Source organism: Chlamydotis macqueenii, chromosome 21 (genome assembly GCF_036417535.1).
Source record: "Chlamydotis macqueenii isolate bChlMac1 chromosome 21, bChlMac1.mat, whole genome shotgun sequence".
Classification (NCBI taxonomy): Eukaryota; Metazoa; Chordata; class Aves; order Otidiformes; family Otididae; genus Chlamydotis; species Chlamydotis macqueenii.
In genome coordinates, this window is record NC_141576.1 from 2,122,625 (window position 1) to 2,150,398 (window position 27,774).

At 39.8% G+C, this 27,774-nt stretch overlaps 1 protein-coding gene across 1 annotated transcript in view; it reads right to left on the reverse strand.

Moving 5' to 3' along the window:
• PLCH2 (phospholipase C eta 2) overlaps positions 1-27,774 on the reverse strand; it is a 102,093-nt gene that overhangs the window by 64,444 nt on the left and 9,875 nt on the right. The window contains exon 4 of the mRNA XM_086764471.1: positions 22,394-22,902. Within this exon, the coding sequence (XP_086620597.1) occupies positions 22,394-22,505 (112 nt within the window). The 5' untranslated portion in view covers positions 22,506-22,902. The remainder of the gene's footprint in view (positions 1-22,393; positions 22,903-27,774) is intronic.

Here is a 27,774-nt window from a genome sequence, read left to right on the forward strand (position 1 = left end):
TTATTCACCCACAAAGAAGTCTCTACCAGAAGTTATACAGTGAAGCTGAAGTACACAAGTGGGAACATTCCCACTGTTAATGTGTGTGAAGAATCACTAGTACCCCCAACATCAAGTAGTAGTTTATTAGAACACATCAACCAGTGAAATTTTGATGTCTCTGCTATTTAAGATTAGAAGATACTAAGCCTTTCTAAAGACCGGTCTCAGAATCTGGAGTCTTAGCATCCCTCTTTGAAGGACCTTTTTGCCAGCAGGAGGACATTTCTCAGTAACAAGATGCATACGCCAATCATCCAGCTTCAACCACAGACAGGAGAGATGGCAGTCAAATCCTCATTCTGTCACAGCCACCCTGAGGAGCATCATGAGCCACTTAATTACTCTTGGCCAAATTTTCAAAGATGTTTAGGCCAGTAGATACGTACTTAAGTACCTAATTTTTCAGAATCTACTTCCTATTTACTTGAAGAGAACTCGGTCATCTAGAACTTTCACAGACTGCATTAGCTGTCTACACGTATCTGGAAATGCAAGTAATTTAAAAACCCATCCAACCTTAAACCAGAGATTTTTAATCTGCTGCCTTCAGGCAAATTGCAAAGCATTCGGTTATCAAGTTAATAAAGTCTACCTGCATACTTTTCAGAAAGCTGCATTAACTGAATTTCAAATTCACATCAACCAAAACCAAGCCAAACTTTACCATAACAGCTATATTAGCCACCGCGGATCGTAACATTGGTACTCGCTAACTTTGAATTGTTTGAATGTCTCCCCCGTGGCTTATAGCCCATTCTTGAAATCAAAATGGCCAGAAATAGCACAAGCAGCATAAAGAAAAAAAACCCCACTGCTCTTTCAGAAGAAATCTCATCTACTTCCATATTCACACCTTTAAAGTACAATCTCAAAGGGGACGACCAGAGCACACGGCGTCCCTCCCCAGCTGTGAGGGACTTACCTTTCACCTCTGTTAGCACATGGCAGGGCCGTATTCAGTACCAAGTACAAACTGCAGCCTGAGAAATAGTTTACAGGAACGTACGCACCTCTGAAAGGACTGACTTTCCACCCGTTCTGATCTGCTCTGCACGAGTGTGTGTTTGAGTACATAGAGCACTGAACATGACATCAGGCTTAATTTGTCATTCAGCTACTAACCTAAGGATCATTTCTCTTCTCGGTGACTCTGCTGTTCCTACCTCCCAACCCTTTCCATGCTTATCTACTCAGTTTTGTAAACTCCTCAAGAGAGGGGCTCAATCTCAGCCGCTACAGCACAGGCCAGGTTATTACAGACTCATCCAAACAACAGAGACATACAGCTCACAGATTAACACTAAATTACCTCAGATCCCTTTGTTTCTCCACATAATCCTTTTTCTCCCCTTAAAAATGTAAATGCATTAAGATTCTTGCTTGAATGCAGCCCAACACAATTCCATTATTCTATTTTTCTTCTGTTGGTAGTGGAAAGGAGCATGCTCTCCGCCCCCTTCTCTGTGTGTGTTCGTGTTACTGCTTTTGACATGCTTTTACCCTACAGCCTGTATCTGCACGGCGCAATTTCCTCCAAGAAGCCAGCGTCAGTGCTGTTAGAGAGCTGTGGAAAAGGCACAAAACAACCACCGTAAAAAGAGAATCACGGCTGCCAGAACGACATGAACTGTCCTTATCAAGAACATGCTTCATGATAAATTGCATCTTTGTTGTGGACTGTGGACAGGATACCCAAAGGAATGGAGCACAGAAACACGTTGATCTTTTCATCTTTCAGGAAAGAGAGCAGACAGAACATGTGACGTACGTGACAAAATGTTGTAGTAAGTACCATTTGGAAGTGACATCTGTCCTGAGCTAATTCTCTCCCCAACATCAGAACTTGAAATTCACTCAGTCACAGCTATACCCGGATTTCTGAACAAAGACACACTTTTCAGCCAGTTGAGCCATGAAGGGCTGAAAAATGCACAGTGAGGTGGTCTTAATTACCAATTAGTAATAGAAGACAACATATGTTTGCATATACAAAAAGCAGCTGTGTTGCACTCAGCTCCATTGTTCCAAATAAACTGAAAAAGAAAAACTCATTACTCTGTATAAGCGCTAAGTAGATGGAGCATTCATGCTTTGTTAAACTTTCCAGACACTCGAGGGTGTTTGAAATTATGATGCATGTTAAATTTAAGCAGATTTATTATCTAGGGGTTCTGAATGTAACAAACACTTCACCGCCTCACATTTCCTACTTAAAAAATAGCAAGTTTTTTGAACACAACACACATGTACCTTGTGTAGGTCTAACAGAAAGCCTTTAGTCACATAGATACTCTGAAGCAACAATTAGTGTCAAATTTTAAATGCTTTCCTATAGCTTTTTTGTTCATGTGCACACTTCAAGTGCCCGTGAGAGCAGTTACAGTAAAGCAGGCTTCCAAAAGTGCTGAGCATTTGTAAGCCAAAGGGAGCTTTGGGTACTTTGCACTGGAAGTTTTTACATAAAAAGTTTCATCATTGTGCTGGTTTTGGCAGGAACAGGAGTCGATTTTCTTCCGAGTAGCTGGTATGGGACTACGTTCGGATTTGCGCTGAAAGCAGCATGGCTACTACAGGGCTGTCTGAGTTACCACCGAGCAGTGCTTACACTGGGTCAGAGCCCGGTCTGGCTCTCACCCCATCCCACCAGCAAGCAGGCTGGAGCCGCAACAAGAAGTTGGGAGGGGACACTGCCAGGACCACTGACCCCAGTTGCCCAGAGGAATATTCCAGACCGTGTGGGGTCATGCTGAGTATACAGAGCTGGGAGAGGAGGAAGGGTGGGGGGGATGTTCGGAGTGATGGTGTTTGCCCTGCCTCCTTGGAGAGAGCTGAACACCTGCCTGCTGATGCGAAGTAGTGAATGAATTCCTTGGTTTGCTTTGCTTGTGCGCGTGGCTTTTGCTTTACCTATTAAACTGTTTTTATCTCAACACATGAGTTTTCTCACTTTTACTCTTCCAGTTCTCTCCCCATCTCACTGCGGGGGGAGTAGAGGGAGTGGCTCTCTGGTGCTTAGTTACCAGCTGGGGTTAAACTACAACAATCATGAAAACCTTTTAAAGCGGAGAACTCTAGCTAACACACTCCGATCACCCTGCCTGCTACCAAAATGAGAACAAAACAATCTGCACTACAAGGCCTCATCTTTAGATAGTTGCAACTCCAATACATTTGATTTTGGATGAACATTTTTCAAACTTTGTTTTCACAATGAAATTGAAGCAGAGGATAAAGATGCAGCTACACAAGGAAATCAGTACAGAGTGTGGAAATTCTACGTCACTAACTGCACTAATTTGGACTCCGGATACTTATTAAGATGAACTCACTCACCTTTCTGCACAGTAAAAAGGCATTTCAAAACAGAAGTTATTCCAGTGTACGTTGCATTTTGCAATACAGAACAAATTTCCTAAGCAGATGCTATAGGGAGAAGGGTGCAAATTCCAGTGTCAGATGTTCAGTGTATAGATGAACACCCAGAATGAGATCTCCAAGTCCTACTGGAAAATTTAGGGCTTGTTTCTTTACTTCCAAGCACTCTTATGCAATGCTTTAATTTAAACTATCCTGAGTACTGGTGCAGAATTAATCAGGTCAGTGAAAGGAGACTGCTAGTCCTGATTACTACACATTTAAATATTTCTTTTCACTGTCAGTTCAACTGTCACTCTTCTATTTTCAAATTGGTTTCAAACTCAAGACCCACAGGGCAGGGGGCAAGTCCTTCCCCCAAAAGGCCACTGACAAAAGGCCAACACCCTCAGCTCTTGAGGTTTTTCCCCTTTTTTCTACAGCTTGTTTACTGGATTGTTAGGCATTCTGGCAGCAAATTGAAGGGGGTGGGGAAGAAGACGAGCTGCCACATTTCTAAAATTAGCATCTTCTGTCTCTGAGAAGCCTGTGGAGATTTAAAAAATTAGGTTTCTCTGCAAGATGCAGAGAGATGTGGAATTTAAACTGCGTTACACAACTGAAGTCTTAAGCTCTGTTTCATACCAGACAGCTAGTTCACCGTTCCTTTTCCTCCCTTGCTCCTACCTGTCAGTCAGAGACTATTACCGCAAAATACCAAGTCCATTTCATTATATAAAGTAATTGAATTCATTTGCCCTGTCATCCACGAGCAGCTTACGACATCTTCCACAGGAGCTTGCCCATGAAGTCACAGACTCACTCCCTTTTACAGCTCGCTCCCGCTGGGCTATCAGAAAGGCATCGTGTGGATCACAATTCCCTGTTCAGTGTGGTTTTCCTTCCCTCAGCTGTATTTTTTTTGGTCCTCAGGTACCCGGTAACGCCCTGCTCAGAGAATGTGTTGTGTCCTTCAGTCTTTAAAAAGTAAACATTCAGCACAGAAGCTGCTGTGGTTAACGGCTGTATCACATACGCACATGTGGATATAGCCATCACTGTACTAATTCTAATTTCAGAGCAGAATTAGTGACAAGTTTTTAAACACACATATGGCCAGGAAAACACAGTTACAAGTGACAATATTTTGATCTTTGTTATTTATTAATAAAACCCAGCACTAAAGCACTGATTGTGCCTCGGTTCCTTGTCAGTCACACTCACGCTACCAGTACCTGTTGCCCTGTACAGAAGTATCAGAAGCAGAAACAGATGTGAGTTCCAAAATCTTAGCTCTGAATGTTGGTTTTTCACAGGTGAGCTTTAAGTTAGAAATCAAAGAGACTCAGGAATGAAACTCAAAACTCTTTCCAAGAAACAATAAGTGTGCCAAAGTCTTACTTTGGTTTACCTCCTGAAAGGAACCAAAAAACTCAGGCATGAAACAAATGCAGGCTGGCACAGACAGAGGTAAAACATATAGGACTGGAAATTTTTGTTCCAAAATTCCCTTTTTTTTTTTTTCAGCAATTATATTTATTCCACTCCTGTTACAACTCTCAGTTCATGTCTTGTAACAACTGCATTTGCTTAGATCATCTCGCACCACTTCTTTTAGACATCAAACACAGAATCATCAAACCATAGAATGGTTTGGGTTGGAAGGCACCTTTAAAGGCCACCCAGTCCAACCCCCCTGCAACGAGCAGGGACATCTCCAACCGGATCAGGTTGCTCAGGGCCATCAGTGGACAATATTGCAGCAGAGAACTGTGAAAAGAATTCAGAAGGTTTTTTCCCATGATTTCTACAAAGGAAAGTGCCCAGAATAGTACATGTATTTTGGATCAAAATGGTTTGTTTCATCAAAATAGTTACAGACTTTAAAGCACAGGATATACTAATATTTACTATGTTAAATAGATATAATATATAGCATATATATAAGTAATATATATTAATATATTTAACCTCAAGTGAGAGGAGATGTTTCAAAACAACCAAAAAATCTGCACATTTTGTTCCAAAACTGAAGAAACAGGTTTATTTGAGAATTCTGTGAGATACTTTTGTATTTTTAATCTGAAATGAAAAACAAACAAAAATTTAAATTTTACAAAATATTTCACATTTGGTGAAACTCCACAGATCCAAAGTAAGTTATTTCATTTCATTCAAGTCACTCTATCCATCTCTAGTTTAGATTTTTACTATAAAATTCTTCTGGACCTGCTTTGAGTCTTGAAGTTTAATAAGAGATGGTCTTTTCAAGTACTTCCCGACTGGAGACAGAAAAATCTACATAAACCTGAGCCAAACTCAACAGACATGAGATTAGGCCTTGTCACATTCTGAGAGCTGTCCTGCAAATATCGCAAAGATGCTGTAATTCATAGCTTCACACAGGAACTTGCTGCAAGTTAAGTCTCTATACATATCTCTACAGACCACTGCTAAATTAAAACTGTCCCCCCTTTTAGCTATTTCCTACTAAGTAAACGAAAGCTCAGAGCTCCATTTATTCTATTAGGCAGTCTGAGCACAAAAAAAAAAATAGCTTGCATGCAGCAGTTTCACTGTTCTTCGTGATATCCTCTATCCAATTTGCTTGCTCTTACCTCTCAGGCACAGCCCTTAGAAATTCCCAGGATCAGCCTTCATTACCAAAAGCTGAGCTTACTTAAAGGTGACCAACAGCTCCAAAGCATGAAAAAACCCACTCTTTTTTTAAGGGAAACCCCTGCCCCTGAATTTAGTCTCATCCTCCCTGTCCACAGGCCCTGGCTTGTTCATTCTTGGTAACAAATTATGAATACTCCCCCCACCTCACATCTGTTACTCAAATCACCAGCTAAATAATGTATGAGTAAATGAAGAGACTCCTCTGAGGGAAGAGCACTGTGGGGGACTGAACTTTGAATCGTGTGCTACAGCAGCAAGCATCAAAGCTTTACTGTCAGGTTTGACCTCAGCTGGGTTTTATTTTTCAAAAGGGTAGAACTAACCTCTTACAAACATGAGTGGCTGAACAGCAGGGGCATGGCATGAAAGCTTGCCCGGAAATGCAGGAGAAGAATGAACCTCCAAAAGAAGAAACTTGCTAAAAGCACATGGATATCTAAGGTCTTCACTGTCTTGTATCAGTCTGAACTGGGACAGGTTGCAAGTGAATTGGTGATTTTCACCAGAAATACACCGGCAGTTAATTCCCACTTAAAAAGAGAACTGATGCAATCTGAAAATATAAAACCTGCAAATAAAATAAAAAGGTGAAGAATGGCTGCTGAAGGAGGTTTCTGGACTCTTGTTAAGCTTAGAATTGTAGAAAATTAGAATAAAGACAAGTGCCAGTTCTGGACAATATTCACCTAATCAAACCACAGCCACGCAGCTACACCTAGTAAGATCATTAACTTCGTTATCCTTAGTAGTTCATTGAGACACATTTACAAACACGTGCAATTATAGTTTCTGTTCTGCAGAGATCTTACTGCTGCTTCAGGCAAAAAGAATCTGCAAAACACATCTGTAAAACTGCATTTCAAAGCAATGCCTTCGGAAAGGGGAAAATGGGCATTACCATCCTGCGTGAGGCCATATCTTCACGTAAGACAACCAAGGTGTATTCCTGGAGCATCCAATTAAAGCTTGTTAGACTCACATTTGCATTAATTAGAAATGAACCAAAATGGACCTAACAGACCAAAAGATGAAGGAAGTGTCCTAGTGCCATGAAGGGAAGGAGAGGGGAGTTATTTTATCCTTGGATGCCTTATCTAAATACACATGGTACCCAAGGAGTATCCAGTATTATCTGGAAGTGCTTGTTTTAGACAATCTGAGGCATTACTAAAGATATCTGATCATTAGCTGGCATGATGAATTCCCTACCAATATTATAAAGATAAGCAATTTGTCTTCATCCACATAAACCGGTTGAGTTTGGCAGCACTACTTTTAGTTTCATCCCGTGGATGCGTAAAAGCTTCATTACAAGTCAGTCTTTAAGTCCATTTACTGTACTCATTATCTTAATATTCTGCCCTTCTCTTGAAATGCAGACAACCTCCTGATTTACACCAAGCAAGCTGAACTGTTACTTGTTAAAAGTTTGTGACAAATTCCTAACATAGACAGACTGCCCTGGAGCAGGAAGCATGCACTTACACGGCAGCTTTCTTCCTCTCAGAAGTCTCCACTGACGCAAGTTCTGAGAGACGTTGCTATGAAAATCCACGTTTGACTATTCCACCTGAGAGTTTATCTGAGATACGTGCAGGCTGATTAAAAAAAAAAAGTCTAGCTTGTGTTCTGTTGTTACAATTAAATCAATGACATGTATTGTCGGTGCCCTACATCCTCAGCACATAATAATTATCTACAAACTTCGTAACACAATTTCCTGAGCTACACCCGGGGGCTGATTTTTCCCAGCCACTAGATGGAAGAGTAAGGAAACTTAAGACACTATGGGTTGCATCTGGTGATAAAAACCGCATCATTTACTAGAGATGTAGCAGACAATCTGTTTAACAGCCACTATTCCTGATTTAATTTAAAAACAAATAGTCACAAAATACAAGCATATTGGCAGGCTAAACATAAAAGCTGTGGATGCAAACTCAGTTCAGTTCAAATTCACTTCCATGGAAAGCATGAGCATCCCCTGTTTGGGTGCTGAGGACAGATACAGTATTTATTTCTCCGTTATAAAAATGAATGGAACAGTCTGTCTCTACATCATCTCTTGTCCCTAAATTACCTGGTTATGGTGCGTGTTTCACAAGAAAAAAAAATAGCATGGGACCTTCACAATTCCCACACACCTCTAATTTTTGTTGTTGATCAGAAGAAATCTTGAGGCAAAGTGGGAAACCTGCAGAACTTGGATGTTACTTGAAGTCATTTAGCAACTTTTACTGAGAAGTAAACAGCAAACTGCACACAGCACAATCAGTCAAGTCGTCTGAATTCACAACAGGAAAGAAAATCAGGTTCCAAATCAGACAGTAAAAGAACCCAGCACAGACCGTCTGGTGGTAGTCAATGGCAAAGTCAGTCTGATACCAAAACTGTATCTGTGGGACATCATGGCCATGAACACAATGCAGAGAATACAGGCTTTATCCCTGTCCCACCTGTCTGTAAGAAGCCTGAATCTAGCATGTAACACTTGCACCACTGAACAATCTATCCCAGTGGAGGATTAACCATAAACATCTCAATAGTACTGTGACAAACGTATGCTAGAAGAGCGAGGAAGGTTATATAAAGCCCATGGTGGGAAGAAAAATGCAAGAATAGAACTGTTCCACTGGAAGAATATCTCTGGTTTTGTGGGCACAGAAAAAAAACCAGCAAGGTAGCACTACAACCTGCAAGACAGTTAAGCGGTTGTTCAATAGAGCTTAGAATAAACTCCAGTCTCCCCATTTAACATTTTCTGAGAACCTAGCATTTTCTGAGAAAGGTCTGTAGGTGCTTTTACCGGTTAGATGCTTTCAGTGTGTTAACTTTAATTTACTTGTCAGTCATTTACTTGACTAATTATCTGCTCAAAACGGCTCATCATGCAGGATACCTGAAGTGTTACAACCATTAAAGATGCGATAGCTGTATCCTCAAACAGAACAAAGACACAAGTAACATCATCCTCTACAGAAATACGCTTTGTCATAAAGCATGTAACTGACACACGTGTACACAAAACCACACAACACTGGACAATTCATGTAAGATCTAAACATGTTCATGGCTTAAATGAACTATGCACCACAGCCAAAGAGAGGAGTGACTGCACGATCAAATCTGACCAGCATAACCTCCAAGAGCAAACTGTATAACTACAGAGAACGGAGGTACATCCGACCTGCGTGGCTGTTAGCACAAGGGACTATTCCAGAGAGCAATGGTTAATGACATGAAGAAACGATGCACAGAGTTTAGCACACTGCATTGTTGTGCAGCCCCTCTTATTTAAAAGCAAACCTTTGCTTCCTCCATCAGTAAAGTTTGCAAGGTACAGTTAAACGTAACATCTACAGCTAGAGCTCAACTGCTCTGAAGTAAACAAATTTGTCAGGGAATTCTGAATTGCGCTATCTTTAGCGTTACATTTCCCTGAAGCAGTACATATTTCACTTACTGTAAGTGGAATGGATTTTCATTTACTTAACAGTCTTTTTATTAATCTAGATACCACTGCCATAATTAATAAAACATGACTGCTTAGAGATAAAAGAGCTTTTGGAATGACAGTGTGCTGATAAGGTCTAAAAAAAATATCTTCTAAACAAAGAGGGTCAAACAGCTAAATAAATATCTCTGGACAAGTGAGAAAAAAGGAAGAGCAATGTGATGTTATCAAAGTACTACTAAAAAACAACTGTGCCCATAAGCACGAGTACAATTTATCCTCTAGCTAAAACTCTAGTGTATATGGTAAAAAGAATAAATCCACCTACTGTGCTTCTGCGGTGGGCTTCCTAAATCCATTGTCTTCTAGAAATAAGCTTATTTTTTTCAAATCCCTATGTTAGAATGTAAAAATGCTCAACATTTTCCTTTCGTCTTGCTCCCTCTTCTGCAAGTCCCTTTTTCTGTGCGTGTGAGACAGCAGTTCAAATTTCATCCCATGTATTAGCTCAGTCACTGAGGAATCACTGTCAGTTTTCCGATAGTACAAGCTCTGTACTGTACACAACACCCGAGGAAGCAGGGGGAGAGAAAAGAGGTAGGATTTTATCTAAACTACTTTTTGCTGGCACAATTAACTCCTCACTGACTGACATCTTCCTGGTATCTCTAGTGTCAGTTGACACTGAAACATCCACCCTGCTAAGGCAACAGGGAATGCTTTGTGACAGCTGTTTAATGCTCGTGTTTCTTCTTTTAAGATTTCCTACGCTTTTCTCTTCCACTGCTTAATGAGGAGCTACAGTCAGACACCACCACAGCCATGATTTCTTACAAACATATGAGGTAGCCCTTCTTCAGTTATGCCTGAGCGACTGAGGATCACAAATCCTATGAACTTCTAGACATCTCTAATAGAGATTTATTCTCCACCAACTAATGCTTGCTGCTTCTTCGGATAGAGTATATAAAACCTCTAACCCTGAACACCCGAAATAACAGAAAAAGGGAACACACACTTGCTAGTAGAATTTCTCTCATCATTAGCGCTAACATTAGTTTCTCAGCAACAGCATCCACACCAACTCAGAAGGTATCTTTCTCAGAAAGATCTCCTGAATGATTTAAGATATGTTTGGCTTAATGCTACTGAATCTCAGGCATTCAAAGCAGCAATATGATTCCCCATCGTTGCGAGCACGATCCTTGAGACTCCCTCTGATCAGGAGCTAAGGAGTCTGTCTCACACTAAGGAAAAAAATTAACAAAAACTTTAAAATAATCTAATTCACTCTTCTATATAAATCATTAAGGGTCTATTTTGTGCAGAGCGTTTTCAGCATAAAAGGTCCATAACAGAACAGCTTCTCTTCACATTGGCTACATAGGTTTAACTCATGGTTTGTATCTCTGAAATAATGAGTTCAAAAGTAGAGTATTCTCTTTTTTTTTTTTACTATATAGCCAGTGATACAGCTGAAGAATCCTGGATTTGCCTAGAAGATAGCAGCAGACACGCATAAAGCATTTCCTCATAGTTAATTAACTGTAGAAAACCACTATGATTTGCTTCAGAAGACAACCGAATATATTTGTTCTTTCAAGAAACAAAGCATTCCTCTCTGATAAAGTATTTAACCTCAGATAGAACTGACAGATAAAATTCTGATGCGAACAAAGATAAAAAGAAAACTCCGTGTAGATGAAGGGCATTTAAATGTTTGGAAGGTAAGCAGTACCTAAAGCCAGGCAGGTTTCACAGTATTACACAGTCAGGCATGGCTTGGATTTTAAAAAGCCATTTGCCGAACTCCACATGCAAATCACAGCCAGACAACAGTCCATGGGTAAGGCACAGAGGCTAAGAGTCACCTGGCTCTGCCTGCATCCCGTGACTTGCAGGGGGATGAAGTTTACCAGAACTATCAGCAGATACAAATAATGTACTTGGGAGAAAATGTATGAGGGAGAGACTCGGCTTTCGCTTGCAGAGCTTACAGGAACAGCATCTTTCCAAGCCGATTTGATTGACAGATTTATTCACAGCTAATGGCTGTATCTGAAGATCTTCCCACAGATAATGCCAATATAGTTAAACTTTGTTAAAGAATACTGGATTCCCCTCCTCCCGTCTTTGACAAACACGCAGGCTAAGCACCCCTCCAATGAATGAAAGGAACATATTTTTCTCCTCGCAGCATCAGAAAGACTTTATTTTTGATTGCTCCAGCACTGGTTCAGTCAATCCAGAACTTAGTTTACTACCTCTAAGCATACTGCACTTATTGTAACCATCTCACTGAGCATTATTTGTACTCATTTCACTAGTTTCTAAGAATCAAACTATAAAGAAATACAACTTCCCTGCTACCAAATACTCACACCTATCAAGAACTTGTCTTCTGCCTTGCAACTGGCAGCAGTTTTGAGGGAACACAGCAGTAGTTGCCCTAGGTGATAACCCCAAGCGATGTCAGGCACAACAGCTCTAGCAATAACAGTACTCTGACAGAACTGGTTCTAAGGCAGCAAGAGACCTTCCAAACCTGCATTCTAGAAGGATGAAGTGAATGTTTGGAGGCTATGAAAATATTAGCACACATGCAGTGCAGTCTTCTGTGATGTCTCTCTTTCACCGGGAGCCTGCACAGTATTGGTCATATATGTGAGAAGATTCATACTTATGCATCATGTTTTTGTCATTAAACAGTTCCTGTGAACAGTATAATAACCACGGAAGAGGCATAGCTAGATAAATATAACTTCTTGTGCCAAAGTCTCCTTGCTGTCCTTTTCAGTTAGGTTTGTGCTCATGATACCCGCTACGCGTGTCTGTATTCACCCAGTAGATGGCAATAGCGATACAGACAGACCATTGTATTACCAGTATTCTTACCCAGCCTCTGGAATGTGTGTGCAAACAGTACTATTTATTCTGTTTGAAGTGTCCGATTTCCCACTACACACTTCTAAAAATCTTTACAGGCAGCAACAGATATATAAGAGAAAGAGCAAGAAACCTTGAGGGGGTAGATTTGGGTGGAGGTGGCAGAAGAAACAGAAGGTAACATTCAGGTGATTTAGTTTGTAATCTGTGTTCAATCATAAAAGCTCTTAACACCAGCCCACCAAAAATTTAATATGCCTCAAGCTTCATCTCAACAAAATATTCCCACTTCTTCCACAAGTGACACAAAAAAGGATCCATCAACATCACAGCAGTGGCTTGGATCAGACAGCACTGTGATACTGACAGCTTATTACTCGGTTGGTGCGGTCTTAGTCCAAAGTCAAGAAGGGTTTGGTCAGTCTCCTCTCCAAGACTGGTTATTTCTGGAAGGGCAATACAACCTGCTCACAGATTCTCTAGAGAGCTTTAAATTGTCTTGGAGTAATAGAATAGTCTTCAGCACCTCAAAAAAGGCAGTCTGAGTTGAATTTCCACTCACTAGAAAGGTTTAACCCATCAAACCTGTAATTTTTTTCCCTTTCAAACTTCAAAGAGAAGACCTAATGAATAAGTTACAGAAATGAAAATCTGAGATGCAGATTTCTACTATAAAGTTAACATATGGCTATGTCTACATGTGTAGTACACTGCTTTTATTTCCCTAGTACAGAAAAAAACCACCGATTCTGCAACATAGTTCAGTCAGCACCTTTTATCTTGTTTTCACTAGTTAACTTCTATAGAAGAACAGAGCTAGCATATAAACTAGCTATTCAAGTAACTCTCCCCTTTTTATTATAGTCGCGTGACTTCAACAGCACACAGCAAAGAAAGGTGAGGCCAAACTGCAATATTCCTACCGACAACGGAGAACGACCAACACATCAGACCTCCGTCTTAAGTACCTTCATGATTCCCATTGCTGTTTCTGACAGTTTCTCAACCTTCCACACATTTATCCTCACAAAACTCTACTAAGATGAAGACAGGTAGCTATTAGTATTTCATGGTTCTAAACCAAAATCACTACCCAACGTCAAAGGACGTGTGAATTGGAGACAACAAACCGGAGACCTCTGCTCCATCGCAGGTGTCAAATTCCACAGTATTTAGGCTCCCAACTTTCACCACATTTCAGTGGGACTGTCTGTGCCTAGATAGGAGATAGGAGACTAAATACCTTTAGGCATCTTGGCACAGAGCCTCCAAGAACTACACTGCAATATACATTAGAAAAACAGGCAAACAAAAACCCCAACCAAACAAAACAAAGAAAGAAATGAATGAAGAAACCTTGACAGTTTTCCATTGCCTATTGAATTTATTTGGGCTGAATGGCAAGGCTTAAAAAACTCACTTGATCCAAACTGATATCTTTAAGAAAACAAATATACATTGCTCAGACAGGAAAAAGAAATAGATGAATCACATCAGCTGAAAGACAACACACCACTGTTCAGCACGTTCAAAATGAAATTCAAGATCCTCATACACTGCTGGGTCCAGATTTACTACTGAGCTATCCCCTGTATCATCACTTATCCTACAGAAGGGTTGGAAATAGACACAAACCAGAGTAGCAGTATTGTAAGGCCACTCTGTGTAGGTAAAGAGAGGTAACAGCTGAGACAATTCAGGTTGTGGAGTGCTTGCGTTAGTCTAAACACAAGCTAGAAGGTTTAGAGATTTGTGTTGCTTTTGTATGAGGAGACCAGAGATCAAGATCATTAAACTGGTCTGAAATAATAATCTGTAACCTGGGTTCAAGTGCTTCAATCTGGACTCTTAAGACTGAGCCTTCTGCACAGCCCTTTTCGAGTGGAGAGGTGGGAGAGAAGCAGGGACTGCATCCAGAGCCAAATGTCTTCCTGGTACCTTCTGTCATATACGATTCGCAAATCTCTGCCCTACATCAGACGTATGTGATGTCCGTATGGATAAAATCAAGAGCACCGCTGCCCTCTGGCGTTAAGTTACAGCCAAACATGACCTTCTGTATTGAAAAAGGACCCCAGGACCAGAAGTTGCTCTTGTCATCAAGTAATTCAAGATACTTTCTCCTTTACAACGCACACTACATTACACAAGTAACCCATTTTCTTACAATTCTGTCATCTCTTAATAGGAGATAAAACAGCTCAAAGACTGAATTCTTTCAAACAATTTTTCTTCTAAGACTTTAACACTATTGAAGAATGCTACATGAGCACGGACAACAGAAAACAGCCTTTTTCACAAACTGAAAATGGATTCAGTTTCACTGTTTCATCAGTCCTCAGATCTGCTCCAGCACCACCTGAGATGAAAAGATATCAGTTTGTGATCTCTCAGGCAAAACACCCAGCCAAATATTTGGCTGCTTATTTGCATGTATATGCCTGCAAATGGAACAAATTTTGTTTTAAAGAACTGAAATTCTGGCTAGAGATTGTCAGTCACATTCTGAATCTGCATTAGGAAGCAGTAGAAGCCTAAACTCAGGGAAATTTTAGGCTGAACTGAGCTCAAGTAATAACAGAGAAATACATCTCAATCTATTTAGCTCTACCGTTCCAGCTCTCAGGTTCTCACAGACAGAGTGCTAAACCTCAGAGCTGCAGACACACTCATCAGTTGCAGCATAACTTACCAACGTCCAAATGTTCACACCTCTCCGACGAATGCAGTTAATACTGTTAATTTGTTGCTTACCCAGAAGCCTTAATAAAAATTCATCCAGTATAGTATAGGCAGAAACACTTTTGTGCCCTCTGTTTACATCCTTTAAAAATATTTGTGCATTCTAGGACAAATCTGCCGCTCTGATACACATAAGTTTACTTCCAAAGAAGTAATTGTCTTATGTCCAAGGCACAAATTTACACTGGAGAAATCCCTCACACAGGCGAAATGTTTGTTTGAGAACTTGGGGGCAGATACCAACTTTTTGCTGCAACTCCCTATGTATGTGTAACAAGCACCTAATAAAACTAATAATAATGCTAACTCATGAGTGCAGTCTGAGGAGGACCACAAGGGAATTCTCTACCCAGACTAGGCAGTGCCTACCAACGGGAGCAGGCATATATAGCTGGCTGCCACACAAGCTGCTGTTATCTCCATTTTAACCACGTGAAGGACAGAGCAAGGATTCAGCTCATCCAGGATAATGCAAAAAGCGAGCAGCAGAATTTGGAAACTGCTGGCTGCCATCCTTGTGTACAGTTCACAGACACGCAGCTCATTCCTCACAGCCCTGCTCTAGGTCTTTATTGAATATCTGAAAACGTTATCCTGACAAAAGTAAAGCACACCTTTTCCCTTGGATTCTTAGCATGTCAGTCCCTTGCAGATTTAAATTAGGCATCCCTAAATGCAACCAACTGGTACCTAGGATACATGAGCGCGCTAAGAGAACATTTGCCTTATACAACAGATGCTTCACTTATTAAACAGCCCTTCATCATAAAAGACATGGCTTTTTTCCTAACACAAAATCATCTAGATCTCATTTTTTAAAAATCCGTATGTCTAGGTAGGGCAGCTTAGGCTTATTTTTTTATTGGTCTGGTTGGTTGGGGTTTAAGCAGAAGAGAATAAATAATACACCAAAGTCATTCTCACCTAACTCAGTATTTCTAGCTACACAAAACTTCCAGGCCTCAGATTCTTTGGGGGCCTACAGATAATATTTTGTAGGACAGTTCCCAAGTAGCTGATATCAGTCACTCTCTAGAAGATCTTACCATAGTTATTTCATTTCTAAATTGTTTAGGTTGAACATTATTATTTGTATTTCAGCAGGGGTAATAAGGACCCAAAGATGACTGGGAAGTGTCTGTTGTGCAGGAATAGCAACTCCTATTTATAATCAAAGTAAGAGACAACAGAAGGACAAAGTGAAGTTACAAAAACAGTCATCAAGAAGTCAGTAACAGAATCAGAACTAGAATCTGGGTCTGCTGATCAGTCCAGTATTATATCCTTAGATTCATGACTTTTTGACAACAATCTTTTCAGATTTGATTCAAACTGCATCAACAAAAACCAAACCCAAACCAGTACCCATTCTTCAGTCACTCTCAAATACATGCAGAACTCCTAGAACCACAAGATCAGTTCACGTTTTAACTGACGGGCAGTTTACAGAAATCTAGCTTTAATTTAGGTTACTTCCAGACAGCTGATACTAATTCACATTTTATCACTTGTGTGTCTGTTCTGCAGCTAAACTTGTATCCTGGAATGGTCTGGGTTGGAAGGGACCTTTAAAGATCACCTTGTCCAATCCCCCCTGCCCGGACATAAGCACTGCTCATGCAGACAAGCAGCGTGTTAGAGCCACATGCTGAAGGCCATCGTAGGTACTTCTCCAGGCTAATCTGATGTACTATGTATCTAAGCAAACAAGATTTTGCATGTCTGTGCACAATGCTCTCTCATCAGATTACAAGGGAAAAGTGAGTCTAGACATGCCAGAACATATTTGAAAAATAGAGGATTACCAAATTTGTCCTATACCTCCTTGATTTTGGACTTTCCCAATGCTGCTGTAATAATGTTGAATCACATCATACAGCAAAATTACGTAAAAGTTCATTGCATTCCATTCAGATTTCCTTTTTACATAGCAATCTTATTCCTCACCCATATACAGCCTACACAGAAAAGCAGAGGTTTTATTTCAAAAAAAACCAACAAGTTTTGAAAACACTTGTCTCAACTGGTGAAACAAATCAGAAAACTGCAGAAGAATGCTAAGAGTTTCAAGCCATCTAAGATTAACAAGTATGGTACAGATGTAGATTGCAGGTAGCTATGACACTGTGGGATCAAATGATCAATTGAGGAGCACTTTTTTAACTGCATGGCTTTATTCCAACCAGTGATTTAACTCTCCAGCTCCATCCTTTCCTAAATTTTCTTGCAGATACATTCACCCAAATGAGAAAGCTGAAGTGTTACGTTCGACAGCATAGGCTTGATAAAGTTGAAATATCGTATTTGAAAGCATAGGCTACTCAAGACAACAGCTCAACAGTATTATCATCACTTCTGTTTAGATTGCTGAGTATTTATTACAATACAAAGGCAGAATAAGAGCTGCCACTGCACTACACAGCATTTAAACTGAGTCACAGAAAGAGTTAATTAGGGAGTTATGAAAAAACTCAAGTGGGTGTTCTGAAGGAGCCTGCAAAGGGATTCCTGAGCTGCAGACCAGCTTTTGTTCAGGTTCAGACCCACTTGCATTGGAATGCTGGAAGTGCTGCACAGGCACAATGAAGACTTTCTCTCTTTGCACTTTGTCCTACGTACCCACACTGCCAGAGCTTTATGTACAGAAGGATATAATGGACAATTCTTGTTCAGGAGGCAAATTCCAATTCATCCTACAAATAAAAAGCGGTTCCTCAAAAGCCAGTTTATACAATAAAGCAATAACTTGAACATACCATCTTACTACCAAAAAACACACAAGTTATGTGACATACCTACAGCACCGCTACATTTCTGCGCCTTTCTTTTTCAAACCCCTTGCAAACTAATTTATGAGAAAGAGCTAGAAAAAAAGATATCATTATCTGAAGTGAGAGGCAGGAAACAATTTTTGTAAATATTTCTTTTTCTATTGATACACTAGTATTGAGGTAACCTTCCCCAGAGCACACGAACAAGCATATCTCCGCATGCTGAGGAACCACAAGATATGAACCGAACAGCTTGCAGAGTCAAGGAAAAGAGAGCTTAAGAGCTGTGCAAAGGCAAGAGAGGACAGTGGAATGCTCAAGATCCCACTACAGGCCTTCAGTATTCAAGAGATTGTCAGCTAAGCATAATACCTCTTGGGAAAGGTTGAGTACTTCAGCACAGGGTTCTTGCATTGGTAGTGATCATGACACTCAAAGCAAACTTCATTTAGCCAACTGCTTGGGCATTTGCCTAAGTTGCAACAATGCAAACAGGACACTGATAGAGGCTCAGCAGACTTTTGAAAGAATAAAAAAAGATCCTAAAGCACTGATGAAAAAATGTGGATGCAGTAACACATGCATAATAGCAAAATCAGTTAGTGTTTGCAAGAAGTTAAACATTTGTCCATTTCCTTTAGATTATCTTTCAAGGAAAAATATGCGTTATGGTTATTTTTAAAAAATAAAAAGCAGAACAGATAAAAAGTGAACAGATGCTCCACTTACCTGCATAAATATTCTATATTTATTCTTGAATTTAATTATTTACTGCATATAGTGAACCCAAAAAGCACATTTAGATGATGATCAAACATGAGGGCTCCCTTTACTAGGAAAAAACTAGTATCACTAAATATAAAAAGATAAAGATAAGAATTAGTGTAGTGACAGTTAATTATGGATTTTATTTTCACTGACAAGCTCTTTTAACACAACTACAATACAAATACATTCAGCCCCATTAATGTAAGTGAAAAATACACATATTAGCCCAAATTGTTAGCCATCAGAAAGCTAAATTGGTCTCACAATTGCTGGAAATTTGGCCAAAATTATGATATTGGTTCCAGTGAGAGCCCAACCAAAACTTTAGTGTTGTCTGCTTCATGACCATAGACAGTAAATGAGAATGTATTTCAAGTAAATGAGTCTTGTGATGAATACACAAAGTTACGACTAAAATCTTGGGCTAAATCGACTTTTGGGTTGTTTGTTTTAAATGCAACAAACCAACTCCTCCTCCTTTAGGTCTCTCCCATAGCACAAATTCATCTGCCACAGACATCAGTTACACAATTCCTTTCCTCCTACCCAATCTCCAGTCAACATCTGACATGCAAGATCACATCTGTAATCTCCAGATCTTTCTAAGAGACGAGCTCGTTTTCCTCTGCACAAGCTGTCAACGCTCAGAAAAGAGCAACAGCTAACAATAGTTATTCTTTGAGCTCTGCATCTCTCAGCTCAATTCAGACAACTTCATGGCACAAAGCCACAACCTGAGGCGGTATAAATCACGCTCTCATCAACTTCAAGAAAGATTTTCCAGAAGCATTTGAAAGAATCAAGGAAAAAAAGTTGCAATCAGTTTTGACAGTCTCATCTTATGATACTAATTTACATTTTTAAAATATGTGGCCCAAAATGTTTTGCTTTCAGAAACAGGTTGGGTTTTCCTTGCTGCTTTCATGGCCTTCATGAACACATGGCTGTGTTCTACTGCAATGATTCCTCATGGTTTTCCCAGCATTTAGCATTCCCGTGGGAATATATCTGGTAAAGATTAACAAAAAAAAATATTTAGGAGCACTTGGTGCTGCTAAATAAAGGAGCCTGGTTGAATGCCAAAAAGCAGTTCATCAGCACCTCCGCTGGAACCACCCACAAAAAGGATAACGCTACCACTGGTTCTCTCTCATTAGTATGAATTGCTTTCACAAGAAAAATATTTTTTTTCCTCACAAAAAGATTCACCATACCTTACTGCCTTCTTAAGAGTAATTCAGCAAACACAAACATTTACTCTAGCAAAGCTGCATAGACCAATTTCCATAATTCTTATGAATTTCCTTTCTCCTACAATCCTCCTCCCTCTCAAATCCACTGTTCTTAAGAACATTATTTCAATCTAAAGCCTTTCCTGTTTTAGGATCAAGGACCAACATGAGATGCTTCAGAGATCTATGGAAATAAAACGTGCAATGTCAGGTATGAAAATATGTATTTTTTCCCCTCCTGCTAGATATAATCCTGATCACTGCTGGTTCTGGATTAAACCCTAAAAATGAGGCTTGAGATATGATTGATACCATTTATTAAATGGGACATCTCATTTCCACCTACATTCAAAAGCCAGTTCTTGTCGGCCATCTCCTGCATACCTGTCTTGCAAAGACAAGTGATACACATTCCTTTTAAATTCCAGTACTTACCTCTTAAGCTACCAGGACTTTAAGACTTCTATTTATTTTCTCTCTCTCATCTGTGTTTACATGTCTTGTCAGCTTCATTTTTACATGTATTATTTCCAATCTACATTAATTGCCAATTGGAGCTACAAGTCACCAGACTACTATCCACTGAAGATATTCCAGCTAATTCATTCATGTCTCAGAAAAACACCTCTGCTAACCAGCATTGGAAAGAGCTAAAAATGCAAAGGTCAAATTCAAAATGGGCAAGTCTGCATTCTTTCAGATGAGTGTTAACTTTTATTAGTCACATTTTCAAAATAAAGCAGATGTTCTTATCCCCAACAGATAACGGGTAAGCAGTCAGTCTAATACGGGGTTCCTACTGCATTTGGACATGAAAATATAAGAGCAGGAGTGCAGTTTCTCTGTATGGTTGCTTGGTTTTATACTTGAAAATCCACTTATGTTGGAAATACATTACTTGACAAACACATAGACCTTACATTCTCACAGACACAATGAAAGGCACACAGCGAGGAGCAGGGATGCATCTGTTGTAAAGGCACCAACGCTATGATTCTTTGTCAACAAGTCATGGATGATATGCACGTCACCTGTGGTTTCAAAAGCAGATAGGCATGTATCTCCCAATATGCATATTTATCTTCGAAGACATTTTAAACATTCCCTGCCACGAGAGACGAAGATGAGAAGTGATCACAGGCATTTTACGGGAAGTACGCACACCTCACTTACGACACAAGTCCGACAGTGATTCAGAGACAGTTTGTTACTGATGCAAACTTGTGTTGTCAAGGTCAAGTAAATAAGAGTACTCTTACGTTGTCCTTCCAATCTACCTGTAAATTTTGTCATGTCCCATTTTTGGCTATACCATTATTATTTACAGCCACAAAAGACAACACATCGAGATTCTAGTCAGCACATCAGGTAAGGGCAACATTTGTATTTTTCCTTGACTTGTGAGTAGAAGGCAGTTTCCCATCTATTTAAGCACATCTCAAAAACACTCCAATCATTTATATATAAATGATAAATGTCACCGGTTACATGAAGATACTATGCTATTTAGCATGTCTTGGGAAACACTGGTCACATTAGAGTCATAATCTTATGTTATCATGTCACAAAAGGGTTCATAATTTATACTGTACTTAATGAACACTGAAAAAGCAAGGAGTTCGTTCATGCAAAATAGTTTATAGAACACACACATAAATTTCACCTTCCATTAAAATCACCAAGGAACTAACTGTTTTTAATGGAGGAAAGAGTTTAGAGGTCAGGGACTTAGTCTAGGTGTCAGTTTAAAACAGTGAGCCAAAAAAGGCTCAGTTTTAATCATATCTTACTGCATGTTAGAGGACTTGCTACTAGTAGGTAAACACAACACCACGCTGACAAACAAATAAAAGCATTTCCTAAGACTGTAAATTTCATCATGCAAAGGCTCCAGTCTAAGAATGTGTGATGAGAAAATTCTAGCTATTCTACACATGAAGGTCCCTTCCCATGACTCAAATGTCACAGACTGCGCGTACAAGCAAGGCCATTAAAGATTGATTCAGAGACATCCTTGTTGTACAAAGCAATAGTCCACATTTTATTTTCAACTTGCTACAATTTTTGCCTTCCAATACCAACCCATTCCATTCCTGGCCTGTAAAGGGTGCTTACAGTCTCATATGCCAGCAGCTACTGGAACAGGTCAAACATAGGCCAAAGTAGTGACACTTTGTTTGCTGGTTCTGGTGGGGGGTTGTGTGGCCTCTTTCATTTTGGGGATGGGGCTGTTTGGGGTTGTTTGTTTGATTGTTTTTTAAATACACTTCACCCAAACTGTAGTCATCACATCCACTACACAGAAAAAGAAAGAAAAGACACCAGCACAATTCCCTCAGACAAATTTAAGGAAAACTAGAAGTTTCATATGAAATCTCAATACAGTAAAAGTAAATTGGGAGGAAAATAAAGTATTTTCAATAGCCAACTATTAGAGAAAAGGACAGTTATCTTTCACTTACCTATTGTGATGATGTTTGCAGACAGGAAAAGGAAACAGTTTCCATTACGGAGCACGAGCTCTTCCCTTTCTGTCAAATCCCCTGCCACAGATTTTGGAGAAGTCAGAGCCATCTCAAGCTTTCAGAGCAGCCTAACAAGAGGCTGGGCTTGCTCCAAGTCAAACAAAGTATTTCAGAACAGATATCTGCAGAAAGATTCAGTTGAGTAATAAAAGTATCTGAGAAAAATCAAGAATTTCAGGTTGTTGCTGGCTTACTTCGGAAGTCACAGCAAGTGCCTTCTTTGGGATTCCACATTCAGAAGACTGTCCTGGTTTAATCCTGCTGACATATATTCCACGCATTGAAGAGCAGAATTTATAGTATCAGTGCGGAGAAAGAACTACCTCTGAGTTCTTGATGGTCTGGATGGAATAGTCTTGATAGAGCAGGTGTGACGACCCTTCCTAGGAGCAAAATAGTTACAAGTATTCAGTGTATCTTCCCAGGGTCTCTTGCATGTTGCAAACCTGGAGAAGACAGGAAGTTGCTTTAAGTGTTTATTATACAATATTTACTGCAGGAACATTGCTAGATGACATAAAATGGACTGATGTCAGCAGTTCCTTATACCCAGATAGCTGTTCTCTCCCTCACACCAGTATTTTCTACAATCATAGCAAACTATGTTTTTGGCAGCAGCAATTTCTCCAGAAGTTGGAGAAGCTGGATTTATTTTATATATATATATACACACACCTCTCTCTCTCTACACACACATGCATATATATACACACATACACTTAATGATTCTCCACAATCAGGGGAGGTATCAGCTATATTCCCAAAGGACAGCTTTGAGAGCTATCTGCTGTGATGTTGACTTGTTCATCCAGTTCAGTCTCTTATCCTTTAAAACTCTTTTCTCCTCTTACATGCCACCAGCTGTCTCCACACTGTATCTCTTATTGTTGTCAGGCATTCTCCTTCCCTTTTCTTACCTATCTCCTGCCCATTGGCTACAGAAGACTCACCTTTCCAAAACTTTCAGACAGATACCTTCCTCAGAGGAAGAAGGTCAAAGGCTCACTCCAAAACAGCAATCACACAAGACAGCAACTCGGGATCCCAGCTTATGCTGGTAACTGTTTGAATCTATGGGAGTCTCCTCCAGTTTCTAATTACAAGCTGAGCTCTGAAACATTGCCCTAACATGTTTTGTTGTGAAAGCACAGTTCCAGTTTGACATTATTTTAAAAGAGAGAGGGCAGTGAGGCATCACTGTTAATTTACAGTGAGTAGAAATAGAGTGGGGGGTGAGACATTTGTAGCAAAGAGATGTCCTTGTTAACAGCATCTGCTAGTCTGAAGTTGTACCTCTCCTTGGTTTTGGTCCCTTATTTAAATTCTTTGGGAAGTAATTTCCTCTCCATAGCTATCTTTTCACCAAGCCCCACCTTCTCTGTTTAGAGGCAGCATGTCAGTCAATGAGGTAACATCAGAGCCAAAGCATAACATCTTCATACACGGGACAGTAGTGCTTAGCAGTATTAATCCTGTATAAACTAAGTGTCACTAAAATAACTTGTTTCCACATTTAAATAGGAAATATCTTGAAGGGTATCCCATGACTCTGAAATAATTTCAGGCATATCAGTGGGTAAAATTCATTCGGTGAAGAATGTGCTTACTACAGCTGGAGTCACTAAAACTGAAATTATAAACTTAGCACGGATTTCATAAACTGAGTGGATTGAAAGGGGAGGGAGGTAAAAGGTTATCAGAGATGCTCCCCCAAATACACATCCTTGGACATGCTGCCATCTGTCTCCATAATTATATCCGTTCATCATTGCCTGACATATACATAAGTAGTTAAAAGAATACAGAGCAAACATTCTGCTTTAGACTGAACAAAACCAATTCATACATTTCTGTGTATTCATTTTGTGCATCCCAAAATATTTTTTCCTTTAAGTTAAACCTTGAATTAACACTGAAAATATATTTACATATACACACAGAGCTGACTTGCCAAGGCTCATTCTAAGCTTGTTCTGTATATACTTTTCACTAGACCCTTTACTGAGGCACATTTGTGATTCTGACACTTTTTGAAGTCCAGCTGCAACTCCTTGGCTTATAGGATTATTTGCTCCTACACATAAACTGTGCCTTCCATGACACCAGAGAAAACGTAAGCATTCACACCTCTTTCCTGGCAAGACACGTCATTTTAATCCTGGAGGTGTACCTCTTGCTGCAGTGCATTTGGAGATGTTCTGACGAAACTGAAACTGTTTCTTTCAGTTCTTATTGATCTGATAAAAAGAAGTTATTACCACTACTGCATCTAGAATATTCTACCATGCATATAATATAGATGGCATAGCAGCCTGCTGAACTAATACTACGCATGTCGAGCAGGAGTAGGAGCAAGATACTTGAAGCAAGCAGGTGTCAGAGTAGATCCTGGACTGAACTCGGCAGCAAGCCTGAGCTACCTACCAATAGAATCGGGGGGCAGACACCAACTTTTTGCTGCAACTCCCTGTATGTGTAACAAGCACCTAATAAAACAGAATACTAATTGACAGCTGTAGTCTGCTGTCATGACCACCCTGTAAAAGCATGTTCATAGATCTATTGATCTCGCTCCTATTTTCAGATATAGCTGTCTACATGACAGCACTTGCTTTCTTGGTTGCTACTAACTACTGTCTTATCAGCATTATGGAGTTTGCAAACTGAACCACACACCTCGGGTGCCTGTGTAAGGTGACAATATGAGAAACTTATCCTACAACTACTGGTCAACTTCTCCCACAAGCTGTCTGCTAAATGCTGCTCTAACAGAAGATTAACAGTGCCCAAACTCTCCTTTGAGTGTATCGAATCTATAACCCTTTCCAGATACTACTGTGGTTTTACTGGCTGTTTTAAAAATCAAGGACAAAAGAAACCCTGCAACCTTTTACCTGTATCCAATCCAACCCACACATCTCATACCACAGACAACAGAAAATATCACCACCTAGTCATGGTGCTTTGTCCTCTCCTCTCTTTTCCTGCCTAGCTCTCAAACATGGAATTTCTGGAGGATTCTGAAATCCAAAGCAGATATTGAAGAGTTAGCCAAAGCAAATTTTAAAAAGCCTTTTTTTTGTGTGTCTGCCTTTCAGTGTGAAAGTCGTGGGGTAAAGCAGCTTCCAAAATTAAGTATGTCTGTTTCAACTGTGAGTGAACACAAACAGACATTTTAAAATGGAAGAAAATCTTAAACAACTTCTGTTTCTGGTTAGCACACGTTCTTCAAAGAAGCATGTACCACGCATACCTTGTTCTCTTTATTTTTTTAAAGGAATTAGAGTTGTCCCTTTTTTCTGATGTCTACCCACTACCTATAAAATCCTTAAACACAAGTCTCTTAGGAATGACAGTCTTGTTATCTCTACACCCAGTACCTCGTACAGGTCTCCCTGAAAGGGTTAATGCAACTGAAACAAGAACAACATGTTAAAAAAAATAGAAATAACTTCAGCAAATGAATTATCCTAGCTTTTACATACAGAGCAAGAGCATTGTAATAAGGTTAAACCAAAGAAAAAGACCACACAGCCAGAAGATAGTCAGTGCACACACTACCTCAAACATTTCTGTATGTCAGTGACTAGAAGATATCTGAATATAGCTGCTGAAACTCAGTATTCAACTGCGCAAACGATTTACAAAGAACCAGATTCCTCATTGGAAGGGACAGCCTGGTCTGCATGCAGTGCTGATCCTGCTTTGCACAGAAGGCTGTACCAAATGACCCACCTTCTGAGGTTCCCTCAGACTTTAATTATTCCAGGAACTGACATGAATTTATGTCTTAAGGTAGAAATTGTACAATACTCATCAGGAGAATTAATGACCCTGTAACCCCCCAGGTCCTTATCTGGATTAAAATACAAGATGAATAATTTTTGTTAATGGCTTTTGTAGAATTATCAAAGATCCCAAAGTTAACAAAGAGCTGTCAGACTCCTTTAACAGCACCACCTTATCCAGTTGTGAGGTCATTAAAACATGCAAATGCTTTAACAGTAAAGCCCTTGTTCTCAGATAAAGTGAGCAACATTTGCTTAAGATTAAACTTTTCTGTTGTTACATTTGTTGTGGCTGCTATGCCCATACATTATTTATACTTTCCATTTACGTAAACTTTTCCTGAAGACAAAATATGGCAAGACAGAGCATAGCTGAGGAAAAGTCTGAAGATATGACCCTGCCTTGATCACTCCCCTGTAGCCTCTCCCTATACATTCCAAAACCAAAGCTAGGTACCAAAGCTTCCTTGTCGAACTTTCCCATCCTACTCAATAACTATCTTCAAAATTTCCTGAGCATGACAAAATATACAATGTCAAGAAAGGCAGACTGAATACAAGGAAGATGTGACGTAGCTATAGGTAGATAGATAAGTGCACAGTTGTTCAGTATATTTGCTTTCACTGTACCTGGCCCCTGATTTACAGTGAATGAGAAGAGACTCCAGAAGGGTTTTTTTTAGAGCTTTAAGAGAGAACCAAAGCTAAACATTAGAAGTAATTTCAGGAGTTAAATCAACTGAAAAAGCCAAAACTGCACTCAACAGCATTTCTAAAGCTACTCCATTGCATAACCTGAGCAAGTACTTCTACATTTGACAGGTACTGCCTCGCAGCAAGCGAGTTATCTGTCTGCTTTGGTCATCTGCAACTTCGCCTAACCACAATTTTATAGCCACTAGCCACAAAGCGTCATTTCTGGTATACATGCATTAAGTGTTTAACCCTGAGATTAATCCAGGAAGCCACAGCTCATAGGACAGATTAAACTGCTCTAACATTGACACAGGATCTATCCATTTCCTTTTCAGAAAGATGAACTGGTTGGCAGTTATTTTCCCAGACTCTCTCTCTTCTTTGCTTTAGGGGTTTTTTTTGAGAGGCCATTTCCTTTGTACAAAGTTCAATCACTGTGACTCATTATACACCAAAGAACATATCCATGAGATTGAGGAAGACTTAATGGGCTGTTCATGCTGGTACATACTGGCATCACGTCAGTGAAAGCAGACAAGCTGTAGTACTTCACATTGTATGAGGATATGGCTCCCTGAATTTTTTATTGTCTTGAGTCATGTCAGATTCACATTGTTTACTTTTTTTTCCTGATCTGAAAGTGAAGCTATTGTGACTCAGCTGATCTCTAAATGTCTTCTGTTTTCATGCAAAAGAAGTTCTTTCTTCACTCAGTCCCACTGAGTGGGACTTCTGTATCAGGACCTCAGACTTCACTCTCTTCTCCTCTTCCTCTTCAGCATACCTGTATTGTTTTAAACACAGGTCTGGCCCTGGCCTCCCTCCCCAAAACAG